At 47.9% G+C, this 18,523-nt stretch overlaps 1 protein-coding gene across 13 annotated transcripts in view; it reads right to left on the reverse strand.

Moving 5' to 3' along the window:
- The window catches only part of LOC144729388 (uncharacterized), a 133,297-nt gene that overhangs the window by 62,003 nt on the left and 52,771 nt on the right, over nucleotides 1–18,523 (reverse strand). For all 13 annotated transcript variants that reach the window (XM_078609643.1, XM_078609642.1, XM_078609633.1 and 10 more), the window contains exons 4-6: nucleotides 16,454–16,674; nucleotides 12,302–12,459; nucleotides 9,102–9,190 (exon numbers count right to left, since the gene is read on the reverse strand). In XM_078609643.1, the coding sequence (XP_078465769.1) occupies nucleotides 9,102–9,190; nucleotides 12,302–12,459; nucleotides 16,454–16,674 (468 nt within the window). The remainder of the gene's footprint in view (nucleotides 1–9,101; nucleotides 9,191–12,301; nucleotides 12,460–16,453; nucleotides 16,675–18,523) is intronic.

The raw sequence follows: 18,523 nt of genomic DNA on the forward strand, positions 1-18,523 counted from the left end.
CTTACACATTAGGGTGGGTAGAATAATACATAGTGTTATATTAAAAATGTATAAGGTATAGGGTGGTTTATAGCAATACAGTATGTAATTTAATGTTGGTTTTGCCTATGGAAGTATATAGTACGGTATAGACGCGTGTGATGTAAGAGAATAAAGTTTAGATGGAAGCATATTATATAATTTTTTACAACGTAGAATTTTTCATGTATTACTTACTGTTAGTAACTCAGCTTATTGTAGAGTATAGTAAGTTTACTGATGATGCTATGTAGTTTATACTTTAGTTTGTCATGCAGTTTATACTGTAGTTTTTTACGTGGTTGTTTAGTAACTACAGCTACATACTATTAACATTCCTTTCCTTTGTTAATGCTCCCCCCCTTCCCCCCCCCCCTTTGATGCTGCTAATCCTGCATAATGCACGGGCATAGTATTGATTTGGAACCCCCCCCGCCCACCTCCTACGCATTTTCCATATGCTGAATTCCTCTTGATATGCAAATTATTTTGTTTAGGCGCTCTTCTTCCCACCTCCCCCCCCTCTAACCCAGCTTAAATATACGCTCCAAGCTTGGGGTGTTTCATTCTTCGCCTGAGGATGGCTGCTTGCGTTGTGGCCGAAACGTCGTGAGAATTGTTTTATTATGTTTTATTTTTATTATTTTATTACTTCCCTTCTACGTGACTTTACCGAAAGAACCAAGAAGATGAATCCCTGCAGTCACGAAAGCTTTAAATCGAAATTTAATTACCAACTGTTTCAATCTGTACGAGGGACAGAGCGTTGCCCCCCGCGAGTATGGAGGGTTGTCTCCAGGAGTGGCCGTTTCCTCCCGCTTGCGCAAACAAACCAACTGGCTGAAAACATCTTAAATAAAAATGACTTTGGGTGGCTTTCCTGGATGAATAAGAATATAAATAAGTAATTATCCCGGCCCAATGGCTACTGCACAGGACACGACCAAAGCCACATCCGGTTTATAAAATCCACATCACCCGAGTGAATTTGCCAAAATCGTCCGATGTCTGCACACACGTGCGTCGCATCGCCAGCCGGGGCCGACAACGCACCACGTGACCAAATCGCCGGCGATCAAGTGGGAGGTGCAGAAGAAGCCTCCTGCCACCACCACTGCCGCTGCTGGCACCAACTGCCACCGTGGCAACGTGAAGGTCACGGTGACCGTGCGAGCCATGGCCAGCTGGCCCACCACTCTTTCGTCCGTGTTTAGTAAGGGGTGGAAAGTTGGGGGGGGGTGCGGTGACTTTTTCGGGGGGCACCTTCGAAAAGAAAAAGCTAACGAGGGCAGGTCATGGGCGGCGGGCGTCCTTTTATGCAAAGCTAGCTGAGCGTGGGCACTTCTCCCCACTGCCACTATGGTGCTTCTACGGGGCGGCGGGGGGGGTAAAGGAAAAACGTGCTTATCTCGCCATGCAGGGGCACGGCTTTACAAAGCTGATTAAGATCACGGGGAAGGTTCGCGGTCCGCATGGAAATCACGTTTCCACCGATTTACACTTTTCTCACACTTTTCCCTATAAGCGGCAGCCTGAACCTGTCTCAAAAAACAGGCTGCGTTGGACACTCAGAGTACAACACCCCGCCCCGCCTTATAAATCTCACCGAGATCAGATGTAACTTTTGTTTACTGTGATACATAAACAAGTGTTGCACAACAGCAGGACATTTTAAAGGTTAATATGGCACTGGACGCATTACAGCCCTGTACGTAGCAGGCGAAGGAATGACACCGAGAGAGACGTAGACGGGACGACACGCATCGGAGGGATGAACCAATGGCCGTTAACAAAAGCGAGAAGTCGGCTTGAGCAGGACGAGTCGCTGCAACGGACGCTGGTTTGTAATGGAGACGAGCAACGTTGGCAGATGAAGGACGGGCCAATCCCCCCCCCCGCCCAGGGCGGTCCCCGTCGTGGAGATGGGGCGATCGACTGCACGAGCTACGTTGAAAAACCACAGACTATGGTGGTGGCGGCGGCGGCTTGGGAAGAGGCCTTCATCCAGCAGTGGAGAGACCATTCCTGCTGCTGCTGATACAATACAGTAGATTTCGATTTAAAGCTTTCGTGACTGCAGGGATTCATCTTCTTGGTTCATTCGGTAAAGTCACGTAGAAAGAATTTAATAAAATAATAAAAATAAAACATAATAAAATAATTCTCACGACGTTTCGGCCACAACGCAAGTAGCCGTCTTCAGGTGAAGAACAGGTCTGTCAAGGAGACAGAATTATTTTATTATGTTTTATTTTTATTATTTTATTAAATTCTTTCTACGTGACTTTACCGAAAGAACCAAGAAGATGAATACAGTAGATAACAACACAAGTGGGGAGCCCCTTATCCCTAAGTGGGGTGACAAAAGGCCTGCGCATATATATAGGTCGACTCAGCCTCAAATGAGTACCGGAGAGACAAAGGTGGTTAGGCGTGGTACTGGCCACACCAGGTATTAGCTAACACCGCTTGCCTCAACAGCCTGTCCAAGCTATGGAGGGGTGGGCGGGGTGGGGTCTTTGTCTTTGTATATGTACACGTCCGTAGTACAGGTCATCGCTTCCTTCCTTCTGCTCGTCACCCACAGCTATTGCAGTCACCACACGACCGCCGCCTGCCAAGACAGTAACCCGACGTGCGTCAAGCTCGCAGGCGCTCTTCACTTTGATCCAGACGTCAGTGCAGGAGTCTCGGCTTGCAATGATGGACTTACTCACCTCCCACAACCATCCTCACACCCCCCACACCATAAATCGCGATCCATTGCAAGAATCAATTATTTATTTTTTAATAAACACCTGCGGTGGCTGGAGCGGTCTTCGGTGACTGGAGTTGCCGCACGAACCGATGACACACGGCGCGCGTACGAAAACGTCAATTCTTACGCGAGCTGCAATTCGATGCGCGTTCCGCGGGTCTTCGAGAATCGGCATTAATCATTGCATCGATGCAACGCTACACCCCTGTTGCAACACCACGTGCGTACGTATTTACACGTTTGTATGTATCATACGCAATAGCTTGGCCATGTACAACGACAGTGCATTTAAAACAACGTGCTAGCATTGTGCGTAACTGACCTGTGTGTGTATAATACACGCACCCTGTCGCGGCACCTTCGGTAAAGAACTCCGCCAACAACAACAACCACCGCCACCACTAAGTGGTGGTGCCGTCACCACGGAGCTTTTGCCATGCTAGGTGCATCACCTGTACGGTCCAACGGATCGTTACGATTCACGGTCGCGATACAAAATCGGGGTTTTTTTTTTCCCCACATCTCGTTTTTGTCATCCCGTTTGCGTTGCTTCTGGTTTGTTCCGTCTCCCGTGTGCGTACGGCCTCGCTCGCTCCAACGTTACCCACCCCTGCCGGTCATCTGTGAACAAGAGCTTCACATAGCTCATGGGAATCCTCCAGGATTTCACGCATCGGGACGAATCCACGGCGGCGGCGGTAACCGCGAGTGCAAGAATTGAGGCCGGCGTCGACAACTGGACATCGTCCGTCACGTGGAACGAGTTTGGCGGCGACCCCCTGGCTTGCGAGCGAAGGGGTGGGGATAAAAACCCTTCGACCAACACGCCTGCCCAACCCACCAACATACCTATCTCTTGCTGACACCCACAACCCCGTGCACAGTGCATGCATGCACGGCGCGTGTGTGTGTGTGCTGTGACCAGTATTACTGGTTCTTTTCTTAAGGATCACACAGCTATCCTGAGAAATATTTGTTTAAGTTTGGTCTTGGCTTTTCAACTTCGTTTCTGCAATTTCAACAATCAAAGCTGTCAACCCATACGGTTTAACCAGTATTCTTGTACAGGGAAATTGAGTTCAGGTCTATGCGGCGTACAGCCGTTTCAATACGGGCAAAATAAAAGTGTCTATTTGTTTGTGTTTCTCCCTTGTGATGTAATAAGGTAGGGCACAGATAAGGGGTTGACAGGTATGCAATTTCTTCTTTAAAAAAAAGACACATCGTACAGTCCGTCCATTCAACGATATTTACATCGCCGATTGTGCCTCCGAATGACGGCCGATTCATGGCGTAGACAACGATGGTAACGAAGCGAATGCACCGATTAGACAACAGTGAAATTTCACCAACCGTCCTTCGTAAATCAGAAAAAACTCGCCGCTTTAAACCAATGAGCAATTGCATGCGTTCTACATACAAATATTCCCGTGTAGCCTCCTAGACTACTGGGGGGGAAAGTGCTGATGATGAGCACCATTCGAGGGTGGGACAGACAGCGCACGAGGGCGGCTGTGCGGTTTAAGCACGACAGCCTCGATTTGCCGATGTGTGCTGCACCAAGTGTACTCTCATCCGAGGCTTGAGTCAATCCCACTTAAGGCCGAGTCAACAGAGGCACTCGGAGGCGACCACTCTCAACCAGCGATATGTTTCGCTACGGCTGTGAATCAATCCTCAGGTCGTCGGGGTTCATCGGGCACCGCCCCACTCCCCCCCGCTGTTTCATACACTGCCATACGTATGTGCAGCACCCAGGCACTTTTAAATGATTCCTCCAAATTACACTCATGAACATTTTCCATTTTAACGCAATAGAGTTTGCCTAATTTCGTTGCTTTATTTAATGTTAAATGTAGAGTTTGTTGTCCTTCCCCCGCAACTCCGATTTCGCACGGTTGGTTATGTACGGTGTGAAAGAAGTTATGTACGGTGTGAAAGAAGTTGACATTAGTCATTGCCAATTATTTTCCTACTAAGACACAAGTGGACAATGAAGATGAATGAGATGGAACAGAATGGTATTTGTAAGCGTGTTGAAGCGTGGTCAGTCTCCGCAACCCGACACGGCTTTGGGGAGGGCCTTCAATCCAGTGACTAATGGCTGCAATTTATTCACAATATGCATTGTGATTTTTTTAATAAATGAACATAATGCGATTGTGGTTTCTCTCAAGAAAGTTTAGTTGCAGCAAAGGACAACTGACTCACTCAAGCGCATGTGCTGCCAATGGGCGCATTAGTCACCGCCAGCGTGACTGTACACGGCACGTGAGAAATCAATTTACGACAACGAAGGGGCATAACGACGCGTCGACTCGTATAAACTCGTGAGCTCGCGAGAACGTGCCTGCAATCGCGAGGGTGAGAACCGTCATTCTCATATCCGTGCACACACGTTGGACGCGATGGGTTCACATCACTCCCGAAGCCGCTATAGAAGTGCTATCCAATCTATCGAAAATGGTTCTTGGATTGAATCGCGACAATTCACCGACTCGCTCGGGGAAGCGAATCGTTACATGCCTACAAGTACTTCTGAATAATAATAATTTCCCATAACACTGTAAATCCTCCCATTAGCAGGGTCGCACCTCCGATTAGCACAATTGGCTACGCCCGGTGCGTAAGAAGTTCAACATACGTACGTACAACAATCCATCTGTGAACGACTGTCTCACCACACTGTGCTGGCCCGTGGGGGTTGTGTGGCTATACTTCTCCATGCTGGTCAGTGTGGATTGGGTGAACTGGCAGGGAGGGGTGGGGGGGGCTCAGGGACCGGTTCAGACATCACTCTCAAACGACGTGAGCCCGTGGCTGGGAAATCCAACTCAGGTGGCCGGCCGGGTTCAACGCTCGGTGCACCAACTGCTGTGCCACCGCCGCTCCACACCCCAAATATCGAGTAACAAAACAGAAAATATATTCAAGCAAGAATTACGCAATCGTGTCATTCTGAGATCACAAGGCTGACTAAAACCACAAGGGCTAGAGAACAACCGGAACACATCTCTGTGGCAATTTACACGAAAGACTAAACTATTTTTCTTATTTAACCAGGTAAGGCACACTGTGGAGCTATTTAACTATTTTCAGAAGCGACCTGGCCACAAATGATACCATCAATGTGTAGGGAAAAACCGAAGGACCCGGAGCAAAATCCACGTGACCACGGGAAGAGAGACACGCCAACTCCAAAAATACAGCAGGCGTCACGGTCAGGATTAAACCCACGACCTCCCGCGTACCGGGTGAGGTAGTTAACATCTCGTCACCGTGGCGATAGAGTTGTTCCACTGTGCAGGCATCGGCAAATGTTTGAACCAAAATGACATTCGCCAAAACGTGAATACGGGAGGCCCGAACTTTTTATTTGCCCCTTTTTACCCACAATGCCAGATGGTAAAATGCAACCACCATGAGACCGACAGCAATTATGACCGCATCTTGGATGGCAAGGCGACTCACTCGCATATTGTTCGTCGGTGACAATCGCCTCCTGAGTCACCAACGCTGGCAGCCGCTTATGAAACGACGCTTGTGAAACACGAGCTGCTCACTTTGAGACAACTACTTGCCGCCGGATCACGTACAAATGTGTTGCGTCAGGCCACGTCCCTCGTGTCAGCGCCTCAACTCCGTCTCGCTTCCCACCCACCCCGCGTGAGTTGTCTTTGACAAGCCCATGCAAATCTCGATTTCGAGTTTCTCCCCGGGTGGAGGGGGGGGGGCGAGGGATATAATCTTAAATGTGTATTTATGCAGAACTCTTCGTACCGTGCGTAGCCAATCGTGCCAAATCGGAGGTGCGGGATATATCCGTATCCCGATCTGGTTAAATCGGCACGTAAGCGACACGTGAGGTTCATATCGAATGCGAGCTCTTTACCTCTCTCTCGCTGTGGCATATGCATACATTCTAATCGCCTGGCACGCACAGTTTTACAAATCGCGAAATTGGGGAGATTTGCCCAACGACTAAAGCTAAAAAGGTAACTATTTTGAATTTACCAAGGTAAGGCCCACTGAGCTATATAGCCCTTTGTCAGAAGTGATTTGGCCACAGATGATAGCTCAACAAAGCGGCTTATCACAAGGGACGGACTATTATAGCAGCCAACCAGGGGGACCCGGAGAAAAATCTAGGCGACCACGGGGAGAACAAACAAACTCCAAATATACAGCAGGCGTCGGGGGTGGAACCCACGACCTCCTGTATACCAGGCGAGGAAGTTAACATTTCTCCACCGTGAGGCCCCCAACAGCGCGGTGTACTGCTGTACAGGAAGTGGTCCGTGCAACACAAGTTGAGCAGAAAACCAGTGCATGCAAACACGAATGCACACACACTGCTCCTTGCTTTCTTACCCAGTAAAGCCTCACCGAGTCTCAAACGATTTTCAGGAGGGTCCTGCCAAGTTTTAGCAGTAGAGGGCGATATTGCTGCTGTGTGTAATCCCAATAGAGAAATTTGCAGAATAGTTACATTACAGAGGTTTTTTTTTAAAGGTTTATTTAACTTAACTAATAATGGTTAGTTTATTAAACATTTTGTTTAATAACACAAAGAAAATCAATGCTTGCAGAAGTAGCGCATTTAAGAAATGTGGGTCACTGGAAATAGCCCATCTCCCACTTTGACCACGTTTTCGTGACTGCAGGGATTCATCTTCTTGGTTCTTTCGGTAAAGTCACGTAGAAGGGAAATAATAAAATAATACATATAAAACATAATAAAATAATTCTCACGACGTTTCGGCCACAACGTAAGAAGCCGTCCTCAGGTGAACTCTTAAGATTCGCTGTAAACGCCAAACGCGCTTCAACGGCCGCCAAACCATAGCAACTCATGGATGATCCTGAGAGCAGTTGGGAAAAATGTCGCCAGCCACCCTACACGGCGGCTGCCTTGGTTTTAATCCCAAAGTTAAGAGAACGACGACAAACCAGCCATTGCCCATCCCCTTCAAACCAGACCCGGCGACACACGCCGTTCAACGTGGGCAAGCCTTGTGCCATCACATGGAATTGCCCTCGCCAAACATACAAAGTGTCGTTCGGATGACGAGTGGGTGACGTGGATGATGCGTGCGTGACGTGCACGATCCTCTGTTAATCCTCCCGTAGGTTGTTTACTCATCAAACCATTAATGAATTCACAGATATTTCTCAATCCACTGTCTGGATGAATGAGAAGGCTTTGGTCATGCCAGGTTGGCCATGGGGTTGCATTCAAGTCATCTGTTGAAGCAGCAAGTGTTCAGATTTACATGGACGTTGGTTAAATAAACCGGGCCCACCGTCTAATCAGTGCATTCACTTCGTTATCATCATTATCATCATCTACGCCACAATTCGTCATCGTTCGGAGACCCAATTGGGTGGTTGTTAAATATCGTTGAATTGACGGCTGTACGATGTTTCTTTTAAAGAGGACTAAGGTGGAAATTGTAAAAAGGAAGTTTAAAAGGGAAGACACAAAGTTTAGCATCTTCATCTGCAACAAAATGACCTCGGAAAACCAAATCGACAAAGAGCAAAAAAACAGGTAAACAAAGTTCCGTTTGAGTTGCGTTCTGTACAACAGTTGAAGCAATGTTTGATCTCGCGTCGCCACACTCGTCAATGTGTGGAGTTGGTGAATGGTAAAGAAGGGGGGGAGGGGGGGGCGGGGTCGAGGAGGGGGTTATCTCACGACCCGGTTCTGATGTAGAGGTCACTCGCCATGGATGATAATTTATGTGGCTGAAAATCGACATCAGAAATCGAGCTCGGGCGTGCCAACCGCTGAGACGTTGCTGCACCACATACTAAATTTACCCAAAGTCATTGCGCACTCCCCCGTCACGACCCTACGAGGCCGCTGGGCCACCCCCGCGTGGGAGGATATCCTGACCGCAAGTTGCTAATTGTTATGATGTATGCAGCTCGTGTACGTAACAATAATATCAGAAGATTTGTTTAAACTGGAGGGATCCGATTAACTATTTTTCACAGATGTCCAGTAGGCTGCTGCTGTGGACGGCGGCAGTGACGTGCGCTGGTCGCTTGAGTTCTTATCCGGTTTACACAAATAAACTTGACTTGACCTTTGACACACCTCGACGTTTTTGACACTCCGGTACCAGACCAATGTCGTACAAATTGAAGATGCCCACCGTTTCCCCTGCAGCGGGGTCTTGAGATGCGGTTGCATTTAGGGCCTCCGCTGCAAAGGATCCGCCCCCCCACATCGCGACGTTTCCGCATCGGTAGCGCAAGCGTGGCGCAAGGGCCGGGGCCCGTGCCCCCCGCGACAAGCCACCCGTGCCGAACCACTCACCGGTCGTGTTTGCTCTGCCGGATGCAGCCCTCGATGATCTCCTTCACTTCAGGGAAAGCGACCTTGTTGAAGCTCGCCGGCTTCACACCCTGCACACGGCATGCGGGGGGGGGGGGCGGGGGACATACAAGATCATTTAACTGCACGCGTGTTTGTGCGTGCGACCCAAGTTCGATTCGCGCTCGCGGCCCATGCCGGTGACGATTACCTGAACCGGTCCGGGCCTCCCCTAGGTTGACTCGGCCTTAAATGAGATCCTGGTGCGTACTGCGTGAAAACATCGCAACTTGCCGTGCCGACCTTCATAGGTGCTTGCTAACAGCGCTTGCCCCAACAGTCTGCTAAGGCTATACGAGGGATATTTGTGGGCGTGTATCTGTGTATTAATGTGCATGCAGGTATGCATCTGCGTGTGTACGTCTTTGCGTGTGTCCGTTTACTTGCGTATGTGTGCGTTTGTGTGTGCATGTGCATGGAAATGGATTTGGGCGTCTGTGTGTCTCTTTAAACGTATCTGCACGTGCGTGCGTGTCTGTGTGCGCGTCTGTCTGTGTCCGTGCCTGTCACTTTCGTCACCCCTATCATTCCCTCCACTTCCCGACGCTTTCATCGAAGCTCCGGCCTCATTGTGGGTGAAGTCACGTAATTACCTGCCGCTCGTGTATTATTAACGTGACCTTTGAAGTTATATACAGGCAATTCGGTCTTTCAATCAGGAAACAACCAATAGAATCGTCCTGCATTTCAAATGTGTAAATACATAAAAAAATTTTTTTAAGAGGCACGTGTTTAGACACATACAATCCGTCGGGCCGTTTGGCAGTTTTGGCCCAAGAATGAACCCCGAGTTCGGAGCTAGCGATGATTTCCGCGCTGGCGAGCGCAACAAAGGAGGCAGGGCGTCTAGCATTACGGGGGTTTTCATAATTTATTGTTTTTTGGGCAATGGAGAAAATTCACCAAAATTGGGCCACGACACAGCCACTCAAAGCCTTGGCAAACGCACAGAGAAGAGTGAGCGAGCACATTCGGGGGGTCTTTAAACAGCCGATAATGACGGTCGGCCGCCTTTTGATGGTCACCCCATTTTCCAGCGAGAGGCACAGTTTTTTTTTACTCATCTACGGCTCGATTGATCGGAAGAAGATAAATGCTGGAATTCCTTTTTTTGCGCGAGCAGGAAGCTTGCAGCGTCTCTTATTTTTTTTCCCCGAGCACATTTTTAGCACCGTTAATAATTCGAGAAAAAGTAACCCCCCCCCCCCGCCCCAACAAGAAAAAGTCAAGTCGGCCTATCTGACATCACCCATACACGGCTAATTAGAGACCACGGCAAGTCGGCAATTTCCCCCGGACAGGCCCGGCAGAAACACCACACTCGTGCTGGCATGAACAAAAATTACACTTAGTTATTTTTGGATAAATTCTTGGAACCCAAGTAAGAAATGTCAGCACGATACGTTTAATGAATTAAACAAATTAAATTGCACGCAAGGCGATTTTATACTTCCCCCCCCCAACCCCAAAATATATATTTTCTGCTGAAGATGGAGTAAACGTTTATGGATTCCTGTTGGGACAATGTGTAAACCGAGACAGAATGGCCCCCACCTGTCTGTCTGCATGCCCTGCTGGGCAGTAAGTGGGGGCAGGGGGAGGGCCATGGGGGGGGAGGCGGGGCAGAAACCAAGGTGACACCACAGATGTTAAGTGGCAAAGAAACAACCGGTATCTACTACACAAAGCAGCTGTAGGAGAGGGGATTAAACACGAAGCAGCTTATTTTTAAAACGCGTGACGGATGTGGGTTCGAATCGCACCTCAGATTACAATGCAATTATTTTTGACCCCCCCGCCCCGCCCGCCTCTCCACCCCCATCGCTGGGCTGCGATCTCCTATCTCCCTCGCAGCCCACGCCAACACAACCCTGGCTTTCCCAGGCAGTCTCCAGTCCAAGCACCGACCAGGTTCAAAGCTGCTTGGGTTAAGCAACCTGGTGCGTTCGGTGCATGATGGGGTTAGTTGGTGAAGAGACTTGCTTGTGGGTGAAGCAGAGGTTAGAAGAAGGAAGTAATATCTGAGATGAATATGAAGAAAACTAAAAGTTATAACCAACGGTTTAGCAAAGGCCTAAGATTGAATGTTAACGTATTGAAATGTGTGCAAATATAATAATTTAAGGAATTCGGGCAAATCGTTTAATCCTGCGATAGGCAGGACAGAGACGCAAGAGAGAATCACTCGTGCTGGGAGAAAATTTATTGGTCAATGAGAATGTTCTTCTTGGTTCTTTCGGTAAAGTCACGTAAAAGAGAAATAATAAAATAATAAAAATAAATATAATGAGAAGTTTCACGAAGGGACGATTACCGACGAGTTTCAATTGGTAACGGGATTCTTGGACTTTAGCCGGAACGAACTAAGGGGCACAAATGTCCCCTCCACCAACTAAAGAACAAGTGAGAACGTGACAAGTCAACCAAAGGGCAATGAAAAGGAGGATTTTAAACGTAAAATGGAGGTACAAAATAAAAAGAAACATTCAAGATTTTAGAATTAAACCAAGACAATAACAGGCATCATGAACAATGTGAAAACAAAAATGTAACGCAGTTGGGGGGGGGGGGGCATAACATTTCGCTGAGGATTACAGAACAGAGAGATAGGCCCAAGCATTAGCAATGGAATGGAGACGATGGAAGGGAGGGGAAGAGAGGGAGACAGAATAATGAGATGCGTGTGATGAGAAGAGAAGATTTTGGAGGAGAAATCTGGATGGAAGTGGCAAAAGATTGTGAAGAGTGGGAGGCAACGGGGAAGGCAGGTCTCTCTCTCCCCGTGGTCGCATATATTTTTCTCTGGGTCCTCCGGTTTTTTCCTCCACATGCGTTTAGAGTATTTGGCTGCCATTTATTTCCACGTGATAAGCCACTTCGTTGAGCTATTATTTGTGATGGCAAAGTCGCTTTTAGAAAAGAGCTATATAGCTCAGTGGGCCTTACCTGGTAACATTTAAATAGTTTATAGTCAAAATAGAGAGGGGCGCCGGAGTCAGTGGGTGGGTGGGGTGGGTAAGGTGGGTGGGGTGGGTGTAGTGGGTGACTAGGTGGTTTGAGTGGGTGGGTGACTGAGTGGGTGGGTGACTGGGTGGCTGGCTGGCTGGGTGGCTTGGTGGGTGGCTGGCGCGCTGTGCACTCACGCTGGTGACGCGGCGGTAGATTTGCGCGGCGTTCTGGCACTCGGAGTAGGGGTACTCAGACGTGGCCATCTCCAGCATGCACATGCCGAACGCGTACACGTCCACCGACTCGTCGTAGTGCTCCTCGTACATCTCCGGGGCCATGAACTCGGGCGTCCCTGCCACGCAAACGTCGCACGCAAGTCAATGTCTCCTCTTGTTCGTTGTCGTCGTCGTCATCATCATTATCCAATCAGAAGAGAGGAATTCGCCGTCGAGGACAGCTATCGTGGGGACAGAACGATGACATTGGCTCAAGTGCAAGAGCCACATGGGACGTTACATTGCAAAACTGAGATGTGATGGCTTGGAGACAATAATTTATTAATAAATAGATCATGACTGATGAGGATTCCCTGTGGCACTGTCTGTTAAGAGTAAGATTTCGTCAAGAATAGGCAGCCTAATCACGTGACTATCACGAATGCTCACTTACCGCTTCTGCACTGGTGGCATTAAATGCGTCTATGGAAAATGTAAGCCACATTATTATTATATTTCTTTTCATTTTCACACCAACAGTGTTATTGACAAACATGTTGGGTTTGTCTGTGCACTACTGCCAATGCAGTATCACCTAATCGTTCATTTTAATTCACATGTCACCGGGCTGGGGAAAATTGCTCAAGCTGCCCACATTTATTAAGCCATGAGATTGAGCCACAAAATCCTGAAAAATAAAATTTTATCATAATAAATAAATGTTTCCTGCGTGCCGTTCCCCCCCCCCACCTCTACGCACGTCTCATTAGATGGCGATGTGTGTTATTTAGCACCAGTCAAGCTCGGCAGCCAGTTATCCCATTCCCGCAATTATCCAGCACGGAGAGCGTAAGGTATGATTTCCCCAACCTTACAATTACGTATGTTAGCAATGAGACGGAAAAAAATATATATATTTTTTAAAGTTAACTACAGGCAATCTGCAGCAAAACAATTTCTCTCATTGCGATGCCCACAGGTGATAAGCCCCCGCTGTTGGGCGCCTTGCATTTAAAGCATCATCTTACGTTGCAACCACGACAAAGATGAGCACGCAGCAGCCGCCAAACCTCTCACCCTAGAGAGTAGACAAACGCCAAGCCACTGCTGGTTCTATGGACCAGTGACTAAAATCACCCGGAATGTCTCAAATCTCACCAGATCTCCCGTAACGAAGCAGAAGTGAGCCTGGACATCGCTTGGATGGGCAACCGCCACGCATAATAATAGGTTTCTTAGAGACTGCTACAGGGCTACACTGTCATCGGAGGTCAGCGTGGTAATAATGCACGGTTGTACTGTAACACGCTGCAAATTCAACACAATGATCTCCCGCCACATAGCCTAAACAGACTGTTGGGGCACCACCGCCTTCACCAACGTGCGCCGATCAGCGCGAATGAAGGTCAAATAACTTCCGCAATCCGCGCGGCGTGGGGAGGCCCTCGTCCACCAATGTGTTGACAAAAAGGCTGCACGTGAACTCGAGCAGCAGAGATCGCAACCGGGTACCCTACCCGATACCCGGCTACCCGTACCCGGCCGGGTACCCGTTTGCGACCCTGGTGCGGCCGGGCACGGGTACGGGTAGGCCGTGAGTCACTGGTGAGTAACTGTTCGTCACTCATTTCCCAACGTCTTGTCTCTTCTCACAATTAAAGTTCCTAGAATCAACCCACCCGTGCCTGCAACATGGCTTCATCCCAGAGGTCGCAATCAGGTACCCGATACCCGTACCCGGCCGGGTAAAGGTGTAGGGTACGGGTACGGCCGGGTACGGGTACCCGTTTGCGACCCTGGTGCGGCTGGGTACGTGTACGGGTAAGGAATCAAAACCCGTTTGCGACCTCTGTCGAGCAGGGGGTGGGCAAACCTGTGGCTCCGGAGCCGCAAGCGGCTCTTTAAAGACCGCTGCTTTGCGATGTTGTTCATTAACGACCCACCGTCTGGTACTCACCACGTGCATCATTGCAGGCTCTTGAAATACTGAGGTTTTTTAGTTGTTACCGAATTCGAAAAAAATGGCTCTTCTTGTCATTTTGGTTGCCGACGCGTGTATTCGAAATACCGCCAAGTGGGATATAACATTGGCAACTTTGCATGACCCATACCAAGGACAAATCGGTTTAATAATTTGTATCAAGTGATAGTGCGGTGATTATGTAATTTGCGTTTGCAAAATTCTCTTTGAACTTGTTCGGCAAATTCTAGATTTGAATTCTAGATTTGTTCAGCAAAGCTTACATGGTCGTATCTCTTGGTCTTACAAGAAAATACAGAGCAAAGAAACAGCCAAACTTCCTGATGTGGCTTTTTTTGGCCCCAAATTATTTTCCAATTGTGCCATGGGTGTCACTTGATGAGATGAAGAAATTCCCAGGAGGAACCGTCACAGCCGGGGAGCAGCGCCGGAAGACGAAATCGCGGAACCCCTTCGGAGGATACTTCAATAAACATCCTCACCCACATTTTGTGTGACGCCTTTCACATTCCCTGCCAAAGTTTGTTTGTCACATGCCCATGCCAATCAAAGCGAGAGAGCAACATTCGTCGCATAATCATTGAAATTGAACGAATTCCTAGAGCTGGAACAGAGTCAAATTACACAATACATTTTTGTTTAATAATGTTTTGCGTGTAGTCATTGGTGACAAGGGCTGAGGCCGGCATCTCACTACAGCTGAGAACGCGGTTTAATCACAGCCGGCTAAATCATGGATTCGAAAAACCATCTCCCTTAAAAGGATTCCATCCTAGGTGGCCGGGTGGCTCAGAGGTCAGTTCTGAGCTGGCACGGCCAAGACGATGAGTTTGAATGCAGGCAGGTGTATGCGATTAAAACCGCGTCAATTGCAGTGTGTGGCTGATTTCACAATTGAACCTTATGGAGGGAACCCCGGGGTTCCATAAGCCCCTGGCTCTCGCACAAAACATTATATTATAATGTAAACAAAAGCTTTGCTCTTTTTCACCAATGGGTTTGAAGGATGGTGGCAAGTGTTGTCTTGTTAAACTATGCCTTTAAAACTGAAAACTACTTACCTGCAGTAGCTCTTTAAATACACTATCGAAAAAAATATTTACACCCCCTCTGTCTTTCATCGTGTTTCTCAGTGTGGATTTGTGAACACACTTTGTAAACAGTACGTAAAATAGTACGCGTTTTCAATGCGCTGTTAATATTGTAACAAGCGCTTATAACAATGTTACTCTACAGAGCAGTGGGTCGCCGCTCCTCTTATCCGCATTGATACGAGCGGTATGTGGGGACTATGGCTGAACCGCAAAAACACCGATCTGCACAGATGCATACGGACAAGAGAAGTATGATCAAACAGGAGGAATTCACGGTGCAACGCATCTCATCTGTTAAATATCTGCAGGTAATAGGATTGTCATCGATTGATCCTGGCTGCAGACATTGGTAGGCCAGAAATAATAATGAAGAGAAGAGAGCAGTTTCACTGTATTATGCATAGCGTGATGACAAATAAAGGACTTAAGTCGTGTAGGCAGTTTGAGCAGCTTTGGATAAGACTTATGATCCTGCCCATACACGAGCATGGAGTGCGTTCGCTTTTTCAGCTCTTCTGCGCATTCGTCCTCACTGCGCTTGGATGACATGACAACAGAATGATCCGCGCCAGGTGGGTCACGGCGTTCATGTGCGCGGTGGGACGGGGGTCGTCAAAAACTAATTAATTAATTAATTACTTCCGTTCATTCGTCATTCGGGACCCCGGAGTCCCACCATAAGGTTCAATTAAACAATCACATTAAAGTTGACGCTGCACTTAATATGGCTAAATTCCAGCTCGCATAATAGAATATCTGTTCAAATGCCTTGCGACAAACATTACTCTCACATGCAGGAAGGGGATTATGAACGTGCTGCCCTCTACTGTGTGGACCCCAGACCGCTTGAATGGATCTCAGAAGTAGCTCTGTAATGTCTGCTTCTGTATGTATGTATGTACCAATGACTTCTTTCGCACCGTACGTAGCCAACCATGCTAATCGGAGGTTCTCTAGCACTAAGGGGTTGCAATGTCATTAGCACAGCTGACATGAAACTGGGGAAAATAAATTAACAAAAAACATTAAACATGAACATTCGCCGCCCGCACTCACCGATGACACTCTTGGCGAAGGAGGCCCTCTTGAGCGTGGCCAGCCCCAGGTCCCCGACCTTGACGGAGCCCGTGGGCCCCGTGATGAAGATGTTGTCGCACTTGAGGTCACGGTGGATGATGGGCGGGTCGCGCGTGTGCAGAAAGTGCAGCCCCTTGAGGATCTGTCGGCACCAGCTGCGCATCACCTTGATCTTCATCTGCTTGAAGCGCTTCAGGTAGCTGTGGGGGAAGGGATGTGGGTATGGTGGGGGGGGGTGTGATAACAGTGGAGTCAATTTAAGTCAATTTTATTCGACCAGGTGAGAACTCAGCTGACCAGGGGATAGGTCTCAATTGCAAGAGTGATCGGCGACACAAATAATAAAGTACACAGAAATCAGAGGAAAAGCAAACCGTGTCACAAGAGGAATCAAAACATTTGCAGAGGGAGGCGAGGATAAGTGTCGCAAAACAATCCCCGAGACTCGCAACGATAAATGGAGCGTTTCTGTATAAAACACAAACAGAACCGCATTCCGTCTCTCCATATACGCATACAAAATGTGTTTTAGTCCATCGGCACCAAGGATTGAACAAAAGTGTACAGGCACAGCCGTCTGTCAATCCACTGCTGGATGACGGCCTCCCAACATCGTGTGGATCGTGGGGATTATTACTTTCCTGAAGGATGCTTCTCCAATGAATTTCGACACCCAGTGTAACTTACCCGGTGAAATTAATGGCATCTGCACTGTCGTTGCTAAAATTTCTACGACACTTTCAATGGGAACAATATGGCATGTTGGCTGGTTGGATAATGATTAGAAAAACTCGAGTGTCATAGATATCACTGCACTTGAGTACGTGTGCAGCAATCAATAACCACCTTCTCCAACCATTATATAAACGGAGTGGTAGCTCCTGCAATCTCTCATTTACTTGATACAGCTGTCGTGGCTGTGACGGTACCACCTGAAGACGGAAGCTTGTGTTGCCTCCGAAACGTCGTGATTTTTATTTTATTTTACTTTTTAATGTTTTTACCTACGTGACTTTACCGAAAAAACCCAAGAATATGAATCATTGCAGTCACGAAAGCTTCAAATCTAGAATCAATAACAACTGGACAAGGGACCTCCCTACGCCACTTTGTCAGTTCAAACAACCCCCACGACCCTCCCTGGGGGTTGTTTGACCATACTTCACCACTTGTCAGTTCGGGAGGGTGAAGGCGGGGGAGCATAGGAGTACAGCACAACAACGGATTTTGCCACATTTCACACCACTTAGCCCTGCAGCGAGCCCGCTCACACGCTGGGCGCTAGATGTTCACTACCTCGCCTTGCATACAGGAGGTCGTGGGTTCGATCCGAACCCACGATGCCTGTATATTTGAAGTTTGCATGTTCTCCCCGCGGTCGCGTGGGTTTATCTCCGGCTCCTCCAGATTTTCCCTCCACATTGAGAATTACACGTTTAGGAGTATTTGGCTGCTATAAATATCCACGTGATAAGCCACTTCATTTGCGCTATCATTTGTGGCCCGGTCGCTTCTGAAAAAGAGCTACACAGCTTAGAGGGCCTTACCTGGTAATTTTTAAAATCGTTTTTTAGGGAAAACTACCAACATCTGTTGGTTGCAAAGATTATTTAAACCTGGCTTTTAAATCTTAAACTAATGAGTTAATAATGTGATGCACTGCTAGGTCAATATGGCAAGCAGAGCCATCAAAGTAATAACTTTCGTATGAGCGCACTGTACAAACAGTTTGCTATTCACGATGGTTACCCAAGAAAGTGCTGTCCAGGCTCAAACCTGCTTAGCTTCCGAGATCTTACCAGATGGTGGGCATTGTGGGCGATTTGGTCATAAGCTAGAAATTTATGTTGTTTATGCCTTCTTTTAGATGTTTGCCGACCCGATAAAAGATGACTGAATTTTGATAAGTTTGGCCGCACTTTGGGATCTTTGGGCTACTTCAGGTTGCTGTGTCGGTGTTTTTCACGTGTAATATTTATTATGATCATCTATTAAACCTTCAACAATCGTGCTGGTTTTTTCTGACTACCTGGCATTTTTGACGTTTTG

This window comes from Lampetra planeri, chromosome 32 (genome assembly GCF_965212315.1).
Source record: "Lampetra planeri chromosome 32, kcLamPlan1.2.h2, whole genome shotgun sequence".
NCBI classification, from domain to species: domain Eukaryota; kingdom Metazoa; phylum Chordata; class Hyperoartia; order Petromyzontiformes; family Petromyzontidae; genus Lampetra; species Lampetra planeri.